This window comes from Crotalus tigris, unplaced genomic scaffold, assembly GCF_016545835.1.
Source record: "Crotalus tigris isolate CLP2741 ecotype Arizona unplaced genomic scaffold, ASM1654583v1 scf7180000018445.1570621, whole genome shotgun sequence".
NCBI lineage: Eukaryota > Metazoa > Chordata > Lepidosauria > Squamata > Viperidae > Crotalus > Crotalus tigris.
In genome coordinates, this window is record NW_024097006.1 from 978,380 (window position 1) to 996,358 (window position 17,979).

The 17,979-nt window shown below is 42.7% G+C and overlaps 1 protein-coding gene across 7 annotated transcripts in view; it reads left to right on the plus strand.

The window, feature by feature from the left end:
- HDAC7 (histone deacetylase 7) overlaps positions 1–17,979 on the plus strand; it is a 229,010-nt gene that overhangs the window by 190,396 nt on the left and 20,635 nt on the right. For all 7 annotated transcript variants that reach the window (XM_039352581.1, XM_039352582.1, XM_039352583.1 and 4 more), the window contains 7 exons: positions 2–199; positions 1,454–1,682; positions 4,632–4,765; positions 8,040–8,160; positions 10,147–10,196; positions 13,275–13,382; positions 16,636–16,691. In XM_039352581.1, the coding sequence (XP_039208515.1) occupies positions 2–199; positions 1,454–1,682; positions 4,632–4,765; positions 8,040–8,160; positions 10,147–10,196; positions 13,275–13,382; positions 16,636–16,691 (896 nt within the window). The remainder of the gene's footprint in view (position 1; positions 200–1,453; positions 1,683–4,631; positions 4,766–8,039; positions 8,161–10,146; positions 10,197–13,274; positions 13,383–16,635; positions 16,692–17,979) is intronic.

The window sequence follows — 17,979 nt, forward strand, 5'->3', positions numbered from 1 at the left end:
GCGCATGGCCAAATCCAGCGAGAAGCCTCGCCTGCAGCAGATCCCCTCTTCCGAAGACATGGAGGCCGAGGCAGGAGAAGACCCATGTGAGCAGCCCCAAGCCCAGGGGGAGCCTTCACCGTCAGGAGGCGGCAGCAAGGAAGCAGAAAGGATCTCCAGGTTGGGTCAGCAGCCTCGAGAGGAGCTGGTCCTTCAACAGGTATTGGAAACTAACTGGGATAAAGAGAACTTAAATAAATGTTTTCCTTCTTCTGAAAGGCTGTATGTTAACAAAGTTAAAGACTGCTGTGCTCTTCCTTCTGGCATGCTGTGGTTTGTCTTTTCTGCAATGTTGAGATCCTAATTCTGTGAAACATTGATTCTGCGAAAATGTACTCTTTATTTTTTTTGTGTGTGTAAATGCATACACATGCCCATTGATGCAGCTACTCTTGAAAAACTATAGTGAACATGACAGAGTTAAATTTCTCTCTTTCCCAAAGAAATATTCCTCCCACACTCCTTTCATTTCCATGTTTTTCTCAGAATACCTTTGCATGAAATAAACAGCAGATCCTTTGCTTCCCTGGGACGTAACAGATTTCCCATTCAACAGACTAGGTTTCCACATCAAAACCTTGCTGCAGCGATTAGGCCAGTGATGTAATAACACCCATGATGTCTTTTCTGGCCATGTTTATCTTTTGCATAATGGCATCACACCGTTTTAGCTGTCTCAGATTTAACTGTCTCATTGAAAAGCCCTTTGCAAATAACAGACACGCCCTCCCTACAGTAGAAAAGTGGTTTTACTGCTATTAATGGTAATCCTAAATGTGTTTCCTAGAGAAGCAGGAACGTAAATCAAAAGGAAGGTAGTGTGTCTAATTTCCAAGCAGAAGTTCCCCTCTCATCATTATGCCCTTTTTCTGCTCAGAGGGTGATCGCTCTCTCCCTCTCCCTCCCCCTTTCACACACATGCACACAATAAGACAATTGTGAGAGTGTGAGTTGGGCTCCTGATATTGACACCCCTAAAACATGTTCTTCCAGCAGCCTTTGTTAGCCCCTAGGCTCCACTCTCTGATTCCCTAGCAAGCCTGGCCTGTGATCGTCCCTGATCACATTTTTCCAAAGCTGTCCTAGGGCTTGACAGGCTGGATTAGAAACATCCTTTAATTTTCGGTGTCTGTTCCAGGAAAGGATTCAAAAATTGCCTCTTGATTTTCCTAGAAAGCTTCTGAACTTATCTAACTACCTCCTCTGATCCCTGACACAGAGCACCCCTTTTTCCTGTTCTTTTCTCTCTCTCTTTTCCAAATCTGTGGCTATGATTGTGTCTTTGCCACTCAAATGCACTAGAGGGCGGCAGCTGCTAAGCCAAGCCAGCGTAGAAGCCTTCCTTTTAGTTTTAGTGGAAGAGATGGGCAGTAGGACCTCCCCCACGTGACCAGGCTCTTAATTCCATCCACAGGCCCATTATATCTGGGAACAACAACAGCGTATGCCACAGCAACAACTCCTCCGCAGGCAGCCTGCCGACTCGTTGCTGACCCCAGCCACACGGGGAGGCCATCGACCCCTCTCCCGGGCTCATTCCTCACCTGCCCCGGCCACCGCCTGTCTACCTAGCCAGGACACGTCTTCCAAGGCTATCCCACTCCCAGTGCAAGAACAGACCATCAAACCCCGCTTCACCACAGGTAACATGCCACGTTCTCCCTTGGTTTTGTGGAGATAGTTGCTCGTTTATTTGTGCAATGTATACAGCTGCCCAGTCAACAGGCAGCTCAGGCTGGCATCCCCTGACATCCATGTTTATGCTTCTCATTGTCTTTGACAAATGTGTTTGACTGTAGCCGTTGGTAGCACTTAACTGAACTTGGCCAAAAGTTCTCCAAAACGTTAAGCTGGGTTGAACTCGATTAATAGTAGGGTGGAAAGCCATCAGGAAATCCAAGGGTGATAGGGAGAAACTGGGGGGGGGACACCCTCTTGTGAGAAGGGAGTGACAAGCTGCTTCTATACCATTGTCAGGAAAACTGACAATGTGATCATATGACTAGAGTGGATGTTTTTACCTTTAGTCTTGTACATTACACTTGACCTGCAACTCTGGCGAGCAAGTTATTTCCCCACCCTTTTCTTCCACCAGACATGGAACCTCATCCTCTGTATGGGACATGTAATTCTAGCTATTGGTTTGCAAGCCATGGCTTATGGCATAATGTGAACTTGATTGTGGCTTTCTCAACAAACCACAGTTACAAATAAAACATGCCTTAGGATACATGATCTGGGGCCATGCTCTGATTCTCTTCCCTCCTCACTTTCCTCTATCCCTAATGACTGTCTGCTCCTGACCAGGAAATGTGTACAGGAAGTCCTCAACTTACAAACATTCATTGAGTGACTGTTCAGAGTTACAATGGTACCGAAAAAAGTGACCAACCACCGGTCCTCTCACTTAACAACCATCACAGCATCCCCACAGTGACAGGATCAAAATTTGGGCACTTGGCAACTGGCAGGTATTTACAACAGTAGCCATGTCCGGGGCTCATCTGATCACCATTTGTTAAACTTCCTAGCTGGCGGCTTCCCAGAAGCAAAGCCAATGGGGGAAGCCAGATTCACTTAACGCAGTGGTTCTCAACCTTTCTAATGCCCTGACCCCATAATACAGTTCCCCGTGTTGTGGTGACCCCCAGGGGTGTGGCCAAGTGGGTGTGGCCACCAATAAGAGGGAGTAGGACAACTAGGGAAAAGGGACAAAAATGGTGGACAGCGTGGTTTGGCGACCCCCGTGAAATGGTCATTCGACCCCAAATGGGGTCCCGACCCACAGGTTGAGAACCACTGACTTAACGGCTGTATGATTAACTTAATAACTGCAGTGATTTGTTTAACAACTGTGGCAAAAAAAAATTGTAAAATTGAGTGCTTCTCATTTAACAGCCACCTTGCTCCCAGTGATGGTTCTAAGTAGAGGACTACTTGTATTGTCAGGACATTGGGCCATTATACATCGAAATTTTAATACGGGGCTGCAGTCGCCTGATTTATGCCAAGAGAAAAGGAGCCCCTCCCCTCACCCAGGCTAAGAAAGGCAACTTGACACGGTTCTCTACCTGCTATTCATCCATTAGCCTCAACCAAATCTATTTCCTCATCTCTTAGAACAGATTTTTGAATAGGCAGATAGAAGATGTTTGTCAATGCTGCTAACATCGGATGTTTTTGCTTTGACAACAGATGGAGATGCAACCATTTTCTTCTTATGTTTTACTCTTAGAATTAGAGTTAGAGTTAGATCAGTGTTTCTCAACCTTGACAATTTTAAGGCATGTGGACTTCAACTCCCAGAATTCCACAGCCAGCATTGCTGGCTGTGGAATTCTGGGAGTTGAAGTCCACAAGTCCACATGCCTTAAAATTGTCAAGGTTGAGAAACACTGAGTTAGATGATGCTGTAGGGAGGAGGAGGAGGAAGAGGAGGAGGGGGAGGGGGAGGAGAAGGAATGTTCATGGGAGTTTAATAATACTGAACCTAGTGTGTGAACCAAGGATATTGAAATAAGAGATGATAAGAATTGGCAGGCTGGAGAACTGGAGGGGAAGCCTGCATTTCAAACTAATTGGAGAATGTGATTTATGACCGTTAATTGGAGGAGGGAATTGTGCTTTGATACTATGTGCTCAGGGGAGGGGAAACTCAGATTTTGGCTTCAGCTATGTAAATGCCGATGCTATGCTACTCAAATAAAGATTATTTAAGGTAAACAATGCCTCAAAGTTCTTTGAAGAGTTTCATTTATCGGAACCAGTTCTTATATCTATTTTGCATTGGTGTAGTACTTTAAGCTATATCAGTATATACTCATGTTTCTCAACCTTGGCAATTTTAAGTTGTGTGGACTTCAGCCCAGAATTTTCAAGCTGGTTGGCTGGTGAATTCTGGGAACTGAAGTCCGTATACCTTAAAGATGCCAAGGCTGAAAAATACAAATACATACCCCTTGATAAAATACTGCATTGAATGCCACTGTTTTATTGGAATGTTGTATTTTTATTGCATTGAATTTTTTTTCAAAAAAAAAAAAAACCAAACTGCATGGCACCTAAAGAAATACATTGCACGAAACATTTAACTATAAATATAAAGCTTGATATGTAATTTAAAGTAGTAAGGAGTCTACCTGAAACCCCACTTGCAGAAATTGTGTGTGATATATAGTCTTCACCCTGTATTGTGTTTCAGTGGATGTCTGTTTTAGAAAACAAAATCTCTTCCACTTATTACAGAAAAATACATACTTTCATGTACTAATACTTTTCATGCTCATCGGTATTAGCATTTTTACTGCAGTAATAATAATCCCATTCATATCCTAGAACTTTTAAAAGGAATGTTCTTGTGGGTTAAGAAAAAAAAAATCTCCAGTCAAAAATTGTCCATCTGCAGAGTTTATTTATTCAAGCAGAAAAGATTTAGAGTTAACAACTTCTCATCTCCAGGCTGTCTTTTTGTCCTAGAAAAAGGATCCCAGGTGCTGATTCTTCAGGTTTAAACTAGCACTCGAGACTCACTGAGTCCAAATAAAACTCAAGCTTTATGAATGACTCGGATGCCTCTTTTCCTGCTGTTTTAGGGATCGTGTATGATTCGGTCATGCTGAAACATCAGTGTTCGTGTGGAGACAACAGCAACCATCCTGAGCACGCAGGCCGAATCCAGAGCATCTGGTCTCGCCTACAGGAGCGTGGCCTACGCAACCAGTGTGAGGTAGGGGGCAGTGCAGGCCAGATGTGAATACAGAACAATCCTCTGTTCTCTCAATCTGATTGAATAACAGAATAACAAGAGTTGGAAGGGACCTTGGAGGTCATCTAGTCCAACCCCCTGTTCAAGCAGGAAACCCTATACCATTTCGGACAAATGGCTGTCCAGTCTCTTCTTAAAAACTTCCAGTGTTGGAGCATTCACCGCTTCTGGAGGCAGGTTGTTCCACTGGTTAATTGGTCTAACTGCCAGGAAATTTCTCCTTAGTCCTTGTAGTTGCTTCTCTCCTTGATTGGCTGCTGATTTAGATACAGAATCTGCAAGACAATCAATAATTCTATACATATTTACTGGTGGCTAATTCTTTTTTTTTAAAAAAAAATTACATTTCTATATGGAAAGTGGTGATGGTGGGCTTTTGTGGTTGTTGTTTATAAAAACAAATTTTGGGCAACAGCTTTTTTAGAAAGCTAAATGGCGTCTCATGCCACTGATACTTTAGCTTTAATTAATTTCTGCAGCAATGTGGGCTAGAAACATATTTGAACCTAAATGTATAATTGTTCGTGGTTTTGCCAACCCTCAGAACTTGAGCTTTAGTACTGTTGCCTTTCTATTACAGGATGAGAGACAACAGATATTTGCCACCTTGAGTGACCTATAAAAATAATAAAAGAGGGATATAAATAAGAGAGGCACTGTTACTTTCTAAAACATCCAAAATCCAGAGTAGCTTATTCAACAGCAGTAAGGTCAACAGGCCTCAGTTTAATAGAGAAAGAATTGCTAAAGAAGCAATGCAGAGAGTCCTTGATTTACTGCCACAATTCGGACTGGAAAAATCCATCATTAAGTGATGCAATCATTAAGCAAGACATTTGCAACCTTCCCTGCTGGCTTCTCCATTGTTTTTGTCAGAAGCCAGTTGGGTAGGTTGTAAATGCCAATCATATGGTCCAGGACATAAATATATACTGGTTGCTAAGTATCTGAAGTGTGGCCTCGACCATGGGGACGCTGCAAAAGTCATAAGTGTGAGGATCAGTCAGAAGTCACTTCTTTCAGCATTGAGAACTATCCATATTTAAATTACTGTATAGTATTAAACTAAAAGAGGAATTGATTTAACCTTACAATATGATTATGAGAAATATTATTTGTAAGCATACTTCTTCCCTGTGATTTCATGTAATTATATTAGATCGTGGTCCCAAGCAGCAATGGCATTTTAAATCTCTCTTTCTCTGTGTGTGTTTATGTGTGTAATAATCAGTGCAAATCAATTCCGTGTAGGACAAAGGACTCTTCACTAATGGTTATGACCACAATCTCTCACATTCTTCGTTGCAGATTAGTAGACAGATATTTTTGAATTACCCAGTCTAGGGCTAAGAGAGGGAGGTGGTGTATTATATGAATATTTGAATGAACTGGTTTTTATTGGGCATTGTATCTTGCAGATAGAGCAGTATTTCATCTGCAGACATAACAGATGGTAGTAGTTAATTCTCTGGTGTGAAAAAAAACTTCACTTGATTTTTGCACATCAGGCTGCTATAAAATACACAGAAGATGGGCTATTTATTATTTCTGGTCAATTGGCTGTTCTCCAGTTTAATGGTTCTTCTACCCCCTCTGTCCCTCCCTCACCCACCCCTCCAAATACCTGGTTAGCATACTTTGGTGAGGATAGTAAGACTTCTGTGGCCCTAATTTCTAAGATACTCAAGACAAAACATAAACCAGTCTTTTCCTCGTTTAAAGAGTAGAATGCAGAAAAAGAAAGTCGGGGAAGTCAGAAATGAGACAACTCTCTTTAATTTCCTCCATGTGGTTTTGACTCCAATACCCTGAAGACCACATTGCTTTGATTTCTGAGTTTTGCAGTCCTGATACATTTGGGAGGCTCTAGACTGGAAGAGTCAAAGATGAAGAAGTTTAGAAATTTTTCCGGAGGAACCTAAACCCAGTCAAAAGGCAATAGCCTGCGTTCCCATTCTGAAGGAACACCTACTTAGCCAAGATTCCAGTTCTCTCCTTGTAAGCCTTGCCCATCATCTTATTTCTAGCCAGTGATTAAAACAATGGATATTTCCATAGTTAAATGTTTATCCACTGATGTACACATAAAACCATCATTAGTTTCTCAGATAATTCAAAAGCATTTGATGGATTGAGTGGTAAACAGGTTCCATAAATTCTAGCCAGGTTTTATGACAATGCCTACTTTACAGATGCCTGACAGATGTGCATCTCACCAGAAACATTCGCACATCTCAAAACAATTATGGACAGTTAGTTTCTTTTAAAATTCCTCACTCCCCATATAGCTTGAATCAGAGATTTAGCTTTTTCTTTCCTCTGCTTCTTCCTTTTACTTCATATCTGCAAAGTAAGCGTAGATTCCCTTTTTATCTCTAGCTTTTGTTCCAAAATATTAACTAGATGGACTATGCACATTCTTTGTGGATGGATGGAACGTTCCCAGCAATAGCAGTGTGCTTCTACACACACACACACGGACCCGCGCACGCTTGCATGCACACACAAAGCAATTAACCAGTGGAACAGCTTGCCTTCAGAAATCATGGGCACTCCATCACTGGACATTTTTAAGAAGAGACTAGGCAGTCAGTTATTTGAAATGGTATAAGTTCTCCTGCTTGAGCAGGGGGCTGGACTAGAAGATCTCCAAGGTCCCTTCCAAGTTCTATTCTGTTCTGTCCCGTCCCATTCTCACACACAAGCACCCCAAAGATCCAGAAGGTTGTTCCAAGCATGATAGCATCTTCATGAGTGAAATAGAGGGAGGAAAAAAAAAACAAAATTGTTCCATTGGCCCATTGGATGGGGGACCAGTTTGGAGAGACCTTTTGACATAATGGTTGTGCACAACCTGTGTCAGACATGCTGTTTTGGGAAAACCTCTCCATAGAATGTACAAGCCATGAGTCAGACCAAATGTTGTCCATTCTTAAAAGAGCCCTGCTTCCACTACCTTAAATGGTTGACTCCTTTCAGGATGTGCCTCCCCCTTAAAGCAAGCCAAGGAGATTGTCTAGAGACAGCCTCAATGCTTGGAAACACCAGAATGCTGCAGCTGGCTCTCAAGCCAGCAGCCTCTAAGTCAAGCACTAAATCCTAGAAATATTTATCTTTTTTCTCAGAGCTTCGTTATTTTCTCCCCAGCATCTCAGTCAGCTTCCTAGAATATCTGCAGAAGCCTGTTTCATTGTCTGATTCTTGTGATGTAAGCCAACCCTTGTTTTTCTGCTAGTGCCTTCGAGGACGCAAAGCCACTTTGGAGGAGTTGCAGTCCGTTCATACTGAGCGTCACGTGCTGTTATACGGCACCAACCCTCTCAGTCGCCTGAAGCTGGACAATGGCAAATTGGCAGGTAAGAGGCAATGTAATGTCTCCCTTCATCCATGGATTGAAGTTGAGGAGAGCCAAAAAGGATAGTGCATCTCCGGGGCCAAAACCTGCCAGAACCGTCTTGCAATCTTCTGTGTTGGTGTAGATATGCTCCACTAATAAATACCATCCCAGGATGAATAGCTGGCGAATGACTGAGATCTAATCGTTGTCGTGCTAGGGAGAAGAAATGGGAAATCTAGGATGTTTCAAGTGAAGACAGTCTTCAGCTGTGCTGCACCTTTCTTGTGTCATTTGTTTGCTCCTTTAGTTCATTTATATCCACCTTTCTTCTAAGGAGCTCCAAGTGGCATAAGAAGACAGCAATCATTTCTCCTTTATGTCCTCCAAAATAATTCAGTGACACCCCCCTAGTCAGCCAATGTCTTCCCATAGTACCTGAATGAGGACTTCTCCAGCCCAATAATTTTAAATATTGCCCCAAATCCAAGGTCACTTTTGCAAGATGGGACTCCACAGAGTATCCCATGAGAAGATTGTTTGATACGTGATAGGAAATATATAAGTATTTTAAATAAAATGATAAATTAATCGAGAGACCCTCATCTTGCGCTCTCGCTCTCTTTCTCTCTCTGATTCTTATAAGTGCAAAATACCCCTTCAACTACAAGCTGAATTACCATACCTTTTATATGCATGCATCTATCTATCCATAAATATGTGCACGATGCTTTCCTACTTCTACTCTTCCCCAAAGTGGGAAGAACGTCCGTATGATATATAGCATGCCCAATTCATTTGAAACTAACTTTAACTCTTAAGAAGTCTACTTCGAAGAGCTGTGGTGGCGCAGTGGTTAGAACGCAGTATTGCAGGCTAATTCACAGCTGACTGCCAGCGATTCAATCCTGATCTGCTCAAGGTTGACTCAGACTTTCGTCCTTTTGAGGTTGGTAAAATGAGGACCCAGATTGTTGGGGGCAATATGCTGACTCTGTAAACCGCTTAAAGAGGGTTGTAAACAGTGGTGGGATTCAGCCGGTTTGCACCACTTTGGCAGAACCGGTAGCTAATGTTTTTTGTTGCCCAGGCCCAGAATGGACTTCCGGAAGTGGCATCCACACAGAGAACCGGTTGTTCACATATTTGAATCCCACCACTGGCTGTAAAGTACTGTGAAGTGGTATTATAAGTGAAAGTGCTACTACTATTGCTATTGGGCCTTCTAACCACAGCTTCCTGCTGAGAGTAATTCCTGTCCCCCGTTTCCAAGCAATAATTGACCCTCTTGCTTACTGTTTAAATGCACAATCTATGCCCACCACAAAGCCAGAACTCCCTCCCCCAAAAGATACCTCCAAATTGTAAAATTCAGTTAAGGGGAAATTCTTAACAACGTAGAAACCAATCCTATTCACTCTTATTACTTTAATTAATGAGCTAAGTTTCAGTTTAAATTAAATTACATCAAAGGGAGCTTTAATTCTGATCTCATCTACCTTTTTTTTTTTTTTTTTTTGGATGAAACCCTTATTCAAAAGCCAAATATGAGTTCCTGGTTCAATAGAATCTTATTTGTACTTTCTGTATTCAGGATAAGGTGCAAAGGATGGGGAAAATGTTAAGACTTGCCACATATTTCAAAATTCTATCAATAATACATTTTACATCTTTTGTGCTGAATACAATTCAGTCATTGTAATATATTTGGATGCTCATACCCTTAGACCGCTCACTGGCTGCATTCTTCATATATTTAAACAGGTGATAGATAATATGTACTAATTGCTGCATATAAAGCGGTATATAAATCTAAGTGCTATTGCTATTGCTGTGAAGATACAAAATGTTCTCCAACTTGCCTCTTCAGAGAATTAAAATTCCTAGAGTTCCTTTGAATGTATTCTCCCCCTTTTCAGATGGTTTGTGTGTAGCACTGTGGTGCAGTAAGAGTCTGACTCCCATATATTTGGTTACAACCCAGTTGTCTTCTCTTATGTTCTTGCAGGAATCCTGTCCCAGCGGATGTTTGTCATGCTGCCCTGTGGTGGAGTTGGGGTAAGCATCTTCTCCAGCAGGCGGGATGGTTTCCATCAAAAATTCTTTCCCATACCTTGTTTCCCATCACAACAGGCTGAAGTTGGTCTGTGCCCTGGATTTCCAGGAAACAAAAGAGACCCTACTGGAATGCACAGGGGTGGAAGGTAAAGAATTGGAAAGTTTTAGGTCCAAAAAGAGTTGCAGATGGTTGGTCTGCCTATTGCTAACTGACGTAGCCTCGCATCTAAAATGAGCTTAGAGAATGGGAGCCATTTCATGTCATGTGAGTACAGGGTATGGATCAGAACATGAAGTAAACCTGAGATTCAATCAGAGGGTGGAGTGTTACTTTTAGATAGTTCTTTGTCACTCAGACTACAGGCGTAAAGGAGTGCCTACCTCTCTCCTTTCTTAATTTTTTTATCAGCATGCCTTTTCCAGACTTTCTAATCTGGTTCCTGGGTGGTTGAGGGCTGTATCTATGCTTTTTCTCCAATTTATCCTATGGAGAAAGTTTAAGAATTAAGAGACAAGCCAAAAAGGAGAGATTCATACCTACCACTTCCATAGCAAGATTGCTGCTTACCCCAACATGCTACTCAATTCTCTCATATCTGGGAGCATTGGTAAAGCAGAGGTGCTCCAAGAAACTGGAAAAAGGATTCTTACCCACTTGCTCTGTTTCAGAATGTTAAGGTCAAAATATTCCTAGGCTGGAACAATATCTTGGCAACTTCTGTTAATGGGCAAGGGAGGTTTCAATAAGCCTGTTGGCCAGAGGAAAGGTATCCATGGACCTCCAAATCTGTTTGGACTAGGATTCCCAGTATCCCCCAAAAATAGATGAGGCTATTTGAAGACCAACATCGTATAGAACAGGGATCACCAACCTTTCTGGGTTGGCCTGGTAGGAAAAGGAGGGGCAGACATCTTTACGTGCGCATGCGCACACACCTAAATGTAGCTGCGCACGCGTACGCGTGAATGGGGCCACAAGCTTGCGTGCTCCATAAATGGGGCAGCTAGCACTGGCGCGAGAGTCTCACCAAGGCTAGCACCGGCATAACGGGCTCGCCGAGGCTAGCACCGGCACAAAGGTCTCACTGAAGCTAGCACCGAGGCTAGCGCAGGCATGAGGGATGTGTCGAAGCTAGTGCAGGCACAAGGGTTGTGTCGAGGTTAGCGCCAAGGCTAGCATTGGCATGAGGGTCGTGCCGAGGCTAATGCCAGTGCAAGACTCACACCAAGGGTCGCACCAAGGCTAGTGCAAGCGCAAGAGTCATACCAAGGTTAGCGCCGGTACGAGACTCATACCAAGGGTCGCGCTGAGGCTAGCGCAGGTGTGAAGGTCGTGCCGAGGCTAGGTGGTGTGAGCATGCATGCATGTACTGGCCAGCCACTTACGCGACCCGGTAGCCAGGAGGCCATGACCCAGTAGTGGGCTGCAGCCCATAGGTTGGGGACCTCTGATATAGAAGGCTCCAGTTGTCTTTACTAAACTTTACCATGCTGTTCCCCAGGTTATTGTGAAGTCACTGGGTATAATGTGAAACCCACCAGGGTTCTCTCTGTAGGCATGACAAGATCTGGCTGTCATATCACATACCATGTGATGGCCAATGAATTCAGCTCAAATGTTTTGGGAGGAATCTTGGTAAAATATACACAGCAGCAAACCAATACATTTGGCTCATCTTAGCTAAATCCCTTAGGTGTTTTTTTTTTTCCACCTTTCTTCAGTGTGTCCATTTCTCCAACCATACACTGTCCTCTAAGTCTAGTTCATAAGAAAGTGCTAAAGGACTTGTATTACAGTTGTAAAGTTTGAAGGGAACCATTATTCTGCCGACACCATTTCTTGACATGGTAAATTAGATGTTAAAGAGTTCACGGCTAGATTTTCCATTAGCACATGATTTGCAGCATTAAACAGATTTTGCGTGAAGAGCCTTTCACCCAGGGAGCTCTGCCCACAGTCTGATGCTACAATCCAGACCTTGGCTTTCTCCACTTAGCAAGAATAGTGGTCTGTACTCCTGGAATGATGATGGCCCATTGCACCACCTTCTATTTCTTATCCCACTTCCATTCTAATGTTCAGACCCAGAAGTATTCCTGAGAAGGGTTGGGGGAATAGGGTTAGGTTGGAGAAAATCTCCCTGGCCCCTCCTTTTCTCTGTCTCTCATGTCCCTCCCTCTGGGCTCTCTGCCACGTTCACTTTCGTTCATCGCCTTCTTGCGTGCCTTTTTTTTCTCACTCTCTTTTTTCCAGGATGCTGCCTCCCCGACCATCCCTCTTCTCCTTCTCTTAACCTTTTGCTCCCTTTCTCCTGCTCTCTGTTCCTTCTTTCTTTCTCCCTTCCTTTGTCCTTACTGACGGGGCTTGGATCCTCTCTTCCCCCTCCCTTGCACCCGGAGAGAAAGAGAGGGAGAGGGCGTACGCGCCTGGAGCACTAAGGCAGAAGGCAGGCTCTGCTCACACATGGAGTTGATCAGAAGAGAATCTCTGAGGTTTTCCGGCTCTTACTTTGCCGATGACGTGATCCTGATCAAACCAAGATGTTTGTTTTTGAAAAAAAAAATCAAATAGAATCAAGAAGGTAAAAAGAATGGGTTCTTCCTGCCCCCAACTTTTGCAACTAGCTTTAGAGGGGGAATGTGTGGGGAACACTCTCCTGCATGTTGGTGTGTCGATGGAACCTGGGGAGCCCAGCAAAGCTGAAGAGTTGGGGATGGGATTGTTGTCTAGCTAGACGATTGTTGTTCATGAACGGGCACGTGTTGCATGCCAAGGGCTGCACTGTTCTGATTTGCCCTCAAGTAGAGGATGTCCATTTCATAGAGCTGCATTTGACAGTTGATTTGATCAGGGCTGCTATTTGAAGACTCCTTGGTCCAAAACTAGTGATGGCGTCCAGCAGCTTTTCCACTGGTTTTGTTCTACCCCATCTCACGGTGGGGGGAGGATGTGGTATGTGTGTTGATATGCGTATATCATTAGTCCATATCGTGGGCTTATTTCTTGTTGTGTGCATTAATGTAACCACAGGGCCCTTTCTGTAGATTGAACTCTTCTTTGTCTCCTACTGGGTCCAGGTGGATAGTGACACCATTTGGAACGAGCTGCACTCCAGCAATGCTGCACGGTGGGCAGCTGGGAGCGTGACTGAGCTGGCCTTCAAAGTGGCCAGTCGGCAGCTTAAGGTAAGAGCCCTGGGATAGCAAGGTAGATAGGGAGTACCCCTCCACTCATCTTTTGGATTTCTAAATAGCATGGGATTCTCTCAAAGGGGTTTCCAAAATGTATTTTTGCAGAGATGACACACATAGAAAAAAAGAGTGGCATCAACTGCCCATCTGTCCATTATTCTCCTCTCCCCTTTTCAAGGGTCTTTTGTGTGTGTCTGTGTACAGACACACCTTCAAGTTAGTGTTGAGGTCCCTGCAGTTTTCTTGGCAAGATTTCAGAAGTGGTTTGCCATTGTCTGCTTCCTAGGTTGGAAAGGGTGTGACTGGCCCAAAGTCACCCAGCTAGCTTTTGTGCCTAAGGTGGGACTAGAACTCATAGCCTCTTGATTTCTAGCCTGATGCCTTAAGCATTGCACCCAACTGGCTGTGTCTTTCAAAATTGTTTCTGGTTTCAGAGTTTGGGTGGACTACCATCAGCACCTGGCCTCATGGGGCAACTGCTGGTATCTCAGCAGGACCTTCCATTGATGATGGTCAAGGAATTAACAAGTGCCCACATCTCCCAACCTCACATACATATCATCATTTTTTGCTAGGTATTCCAAAAGACTGAATAAGCACAGAATCTGAAAAAACCCTGCAAAGCTGAGCTGGTGTATGGAAATAAATATGATTTCCATTGATGATTCTGACAAGGATAATCAGAGTCCTCCCCCTGCCCCTAAATTGACTTCATCTTGTTATAGCACAGAACAATTGCACATACATCTGAAGAGAGAGCAGGTGTTTCTAGTCCTCTTCTGATTAGTGTAACTTTCTGTTAAAAACTTTGCTCAAAATTGGATCCTCCAGTGAAGTCACAACTGCAGCTGGTTGTTAAGCAGAAGGACCTTCTGTGGTGACTCCACGGCTTTGGCAATGGCTTCAAGGAGGTGTAGCAATGGTCTTTGTTGGGCTTTCAAGGGAACAAAGCTCAATTATATTCACAGGCATTTGGCAGCTGAACCTGGGAATGTGTTTTAACTGAACACTTACCCATTTTAGTTGTCAGGCTAAACACTTTTTTTGAAAGAGAGAGGGGGGAGGGAGGGGGAGAGAGAGAGAGAGAGAGAAGGGAGGAAGGTAGGTAGGTAGGTATTACTGGTTCCCTTTTTCCGACCTGTTTTCAGCAGTCAGCTTTTATTCTCATCCTCTTCCTTGATGGAATTGTTTCTTCCTTCATAGAGGAATTCCACCCAATCAGGAAACATTACAGGATTGTGTTGATGTCATGGAGTGGTATAGCTAATCAGATTTGACTGGTAATGACATCTCAGAGTATAAACAAAGCTGTTTTAATCAGAAGTAATAAAATAAAGACCCCTACGAAACAGTTCAGTTCTCACTTTTTTTTAGGACTGATCATATTATGTCTCTTCAAGGCCAAAATGTTGCTGGAAAGAGGACACTTTTTATAATATTTTCAAATATCTGTAGTTTTTATTTTATGCAAAGTTGATCATTGCAACTTTTAAAAATACAGATTGTTTCCAGTTTCTTTTCTTTGGTTATATAGTTTAATGGAATGGGGCGCAGTTGGGTATTTTTTCCTATTTTTGAAAAGTATCTTAAGCTTAAAGAAATGCAAGCATATTAATACAACTTTAAATTATGTCAGTGGTATTTTGCCAAAGTATGAAAAATGTAATAATAATTATTAAACAGAAAAATCTTAAATGAGAAAAAAATAGGTGAGAAAAAACTTTAACAGTAACTTAGGTAGCCTGTCGATTAATGGTTGATTGCCAAGCAAGATTGCCACATGAGTTGATTGCTCTTATGTTTTGGGGAAATCAGTGGGACTTGAATTAATCTTGGCTAATATTTCATATTGCTTTCATTGGGAAATGTGTCTTTATTGCTCTGGATTTAACCTGAACTTTTTTTCCATATCTTAAATATATAGTATAACCATATTGGTATTACTACTCATTATAATTGTGACAATGTATGAAATTTAAGGATAGTTGTCAATCGATAAAATGGTTTCTGTCATCTAAACAGGAAGGAACTATTCTCACATACACACGAAGGAACTATTCTCACATACACACCCCAGGTTCCCCAATACCTTAAAATCTTGTCTGGATTTTGGGAGTACAAGTAGTCACCATTTAGTGACTGCCTCGTTAATTACAACAGTGGTGAAAAAATAACTTTATGACCAATCCTTGCACTTACAGGTCTGTAGAGCAAAAGGAAAGCTGAAGTAAGATCATAGGCAATCACGGTTTCACTTAGTGACCACTTTGCTTAATGACAGAGCCACTAAATAAAGACTGCCCTTATAGGGAGAAAGTTGCAGGAAAGAGGATAGGAGGAGAAAATCTCATCGAAGATACACATAACACTAGATCTAGCACATTTGAATTATTGTCTGAAAAAAAAAACTTAAGACTTTGAACATTCATGATTTACGCTGTAGCATTTCAAAATAGAAAGCATTGAATTGCCATGCTTTTCCAATAGATAAAATGATGGTGATCCAACCATACTTAAGTACTTTCATCTCATTGGCTTGTTTACATTTTTCCTACTAAAATTTGAAGACTTTAACCAGAGGACCAATCATGTATCATATGATCTCTCCACAAGGCTAGCCATGGGATTGTATAAATGTTTTTGTAAGCCAAAGCCCATTCTGAGCATTTGACAAACCGACAGTCAAAATTGGTAGATCCTTTTGCCCTTAATAGAAAAAGACGTGCTCTGATTACATTAGGCCCGTAATATGCAGTCTCATAACAGGAAGTAATATAACCACATCTTAATAAGAAAATTCAATTAAAGGATGAAAAATCCCAAACAGAAGAACAAACCAGTAAGGGGAACATCCTATTACTCACCTTTCAGCCAAATAAACTGAGATATGGTTAAAATAAATGCAGCTTACCTCCACCCCACCTTACAGTGACTAATCCAGTTACAGCAGCGGTCTCCAACCTTTTCAGCTTGGTGGACCGGGGGGAGGGAGAGGGGGAGATGGGGTGGTTCTGTGTGAGTGTGAATGTCCACCGCTCACGCAAGTGAAGCTGAGTGGCCTCAACTATCACTTGCGCAGCCTGGTTCCATACAGACCGTGGCCTGGTGGCTAGGGACCCCTGAGTTACAGTAATGCATGCTATTGCAGCTTTTTCCATTTCTATGAAACATTTCTTTAAGCACTGTGCATACTGATCATGACAACATGTGCTGTTTTCTTTCTTTCTTTTTTTAAAATGTCTTACAGAACGGCTTCGCAGTTGTACGGCCTCCAGGACACCACGCTGATCCCTCCACAGCAATGTAAGGAGAATCACCTCTGTGCCCTTTCTCTTCTGACTCACAGCTTGCCTTCCTGATAGACCCAAGCCCCTTAGAGTCCATCATGCCTGTGCTCTCAATGCTCCACTTCCTCTGTGACATCACAGGCACAGTTGGAACCCAGGTGCAGTAGGTCTGATGTTGACAAAGGTGAAGGTGGCTGAGAAAGTTGGGGAATGCAATCATAAACAGTAATGGATACATCAGACGTAGCCCTGGATTTATACCTTAGATCTGATTAAGAAAGGTGATAAGAGGGAGCAGAGCTCCGTGCATCAGAGTCAAGCACAAATAAAGAGCAAACAAAAAAGAAGACACAGGAAGGTATGAGGCTAGAAAGTGGGGGACTATGAGTTCTAGTCCTGCTTTAAGGCACTCATCCAGCTGGGTGAGCTTGGGCTAGTCACTTCCTTTAAGAAGCAGACAAGGGCAAAACTGTCATGGTTCCGACAGATAAAACTCTTCAAAGAACTTTGAGGCATTGTTTACCTTGAAGAATCTTTATTGGAGTAGTATAGCTTAGGCACTAACATAGTTGAAGCCAAAATCTGGATTCCCTTCCCCTTAGCGCATAGTATCAAACACAATTCCCTCCCTAATTAACAGTCATAAATCACATTCTCCAATTAGTTTGAAATGCAGGCTTTCCCTCCTGTTCTCCAACCCACCAATTCTTATCATCTCTCATTTCAAGCTCTGAATTCACACACTAGTACAATATTGTTATGTCTAACTAACTCCCACCACATTCCTCCTCCTCCCCCAGCATCATCTAAGAATGGTAAAGCACAAGAAAGAAAAAGTCTGCATCTTCATATGTTGTCAAAGCAAGAACATCCAATGTTAGCAGCATTGACAAAACACTTGCCAACAGTCTTGCTAAGAAAACTGCAGGGACTTGCCCAAGCAGTCACCAAGAGTCAACACTGGCTCAAAGGCACATACACACGCACACAAAAAAAGGAAGGGCAGAGCTCCAGTTGCATGGCTGTGACAGCTGCCTTGATGCTTTTTATCCCCTCTCATAAGATGCTACTGGTAATACTGTTTTTTTTTGGGGGGGGGGGGTTGAAAGCTTCTGATTTGATCTGGGGGCAGCTGCTTTTACCTACAAAGGAAGAGCAATTGCTTTCAGAATAAGAAGCATATCCAGATTTTTTTTCTTTTTTTGAAATGGCTAGATTTAAAAGCTTCTGTCCAGGCCAGAATGAGCAAGGATAATTTCTTATTTCTATTCCTCTGGGCAGAAAAAAAAAACCCCAAGTAACAA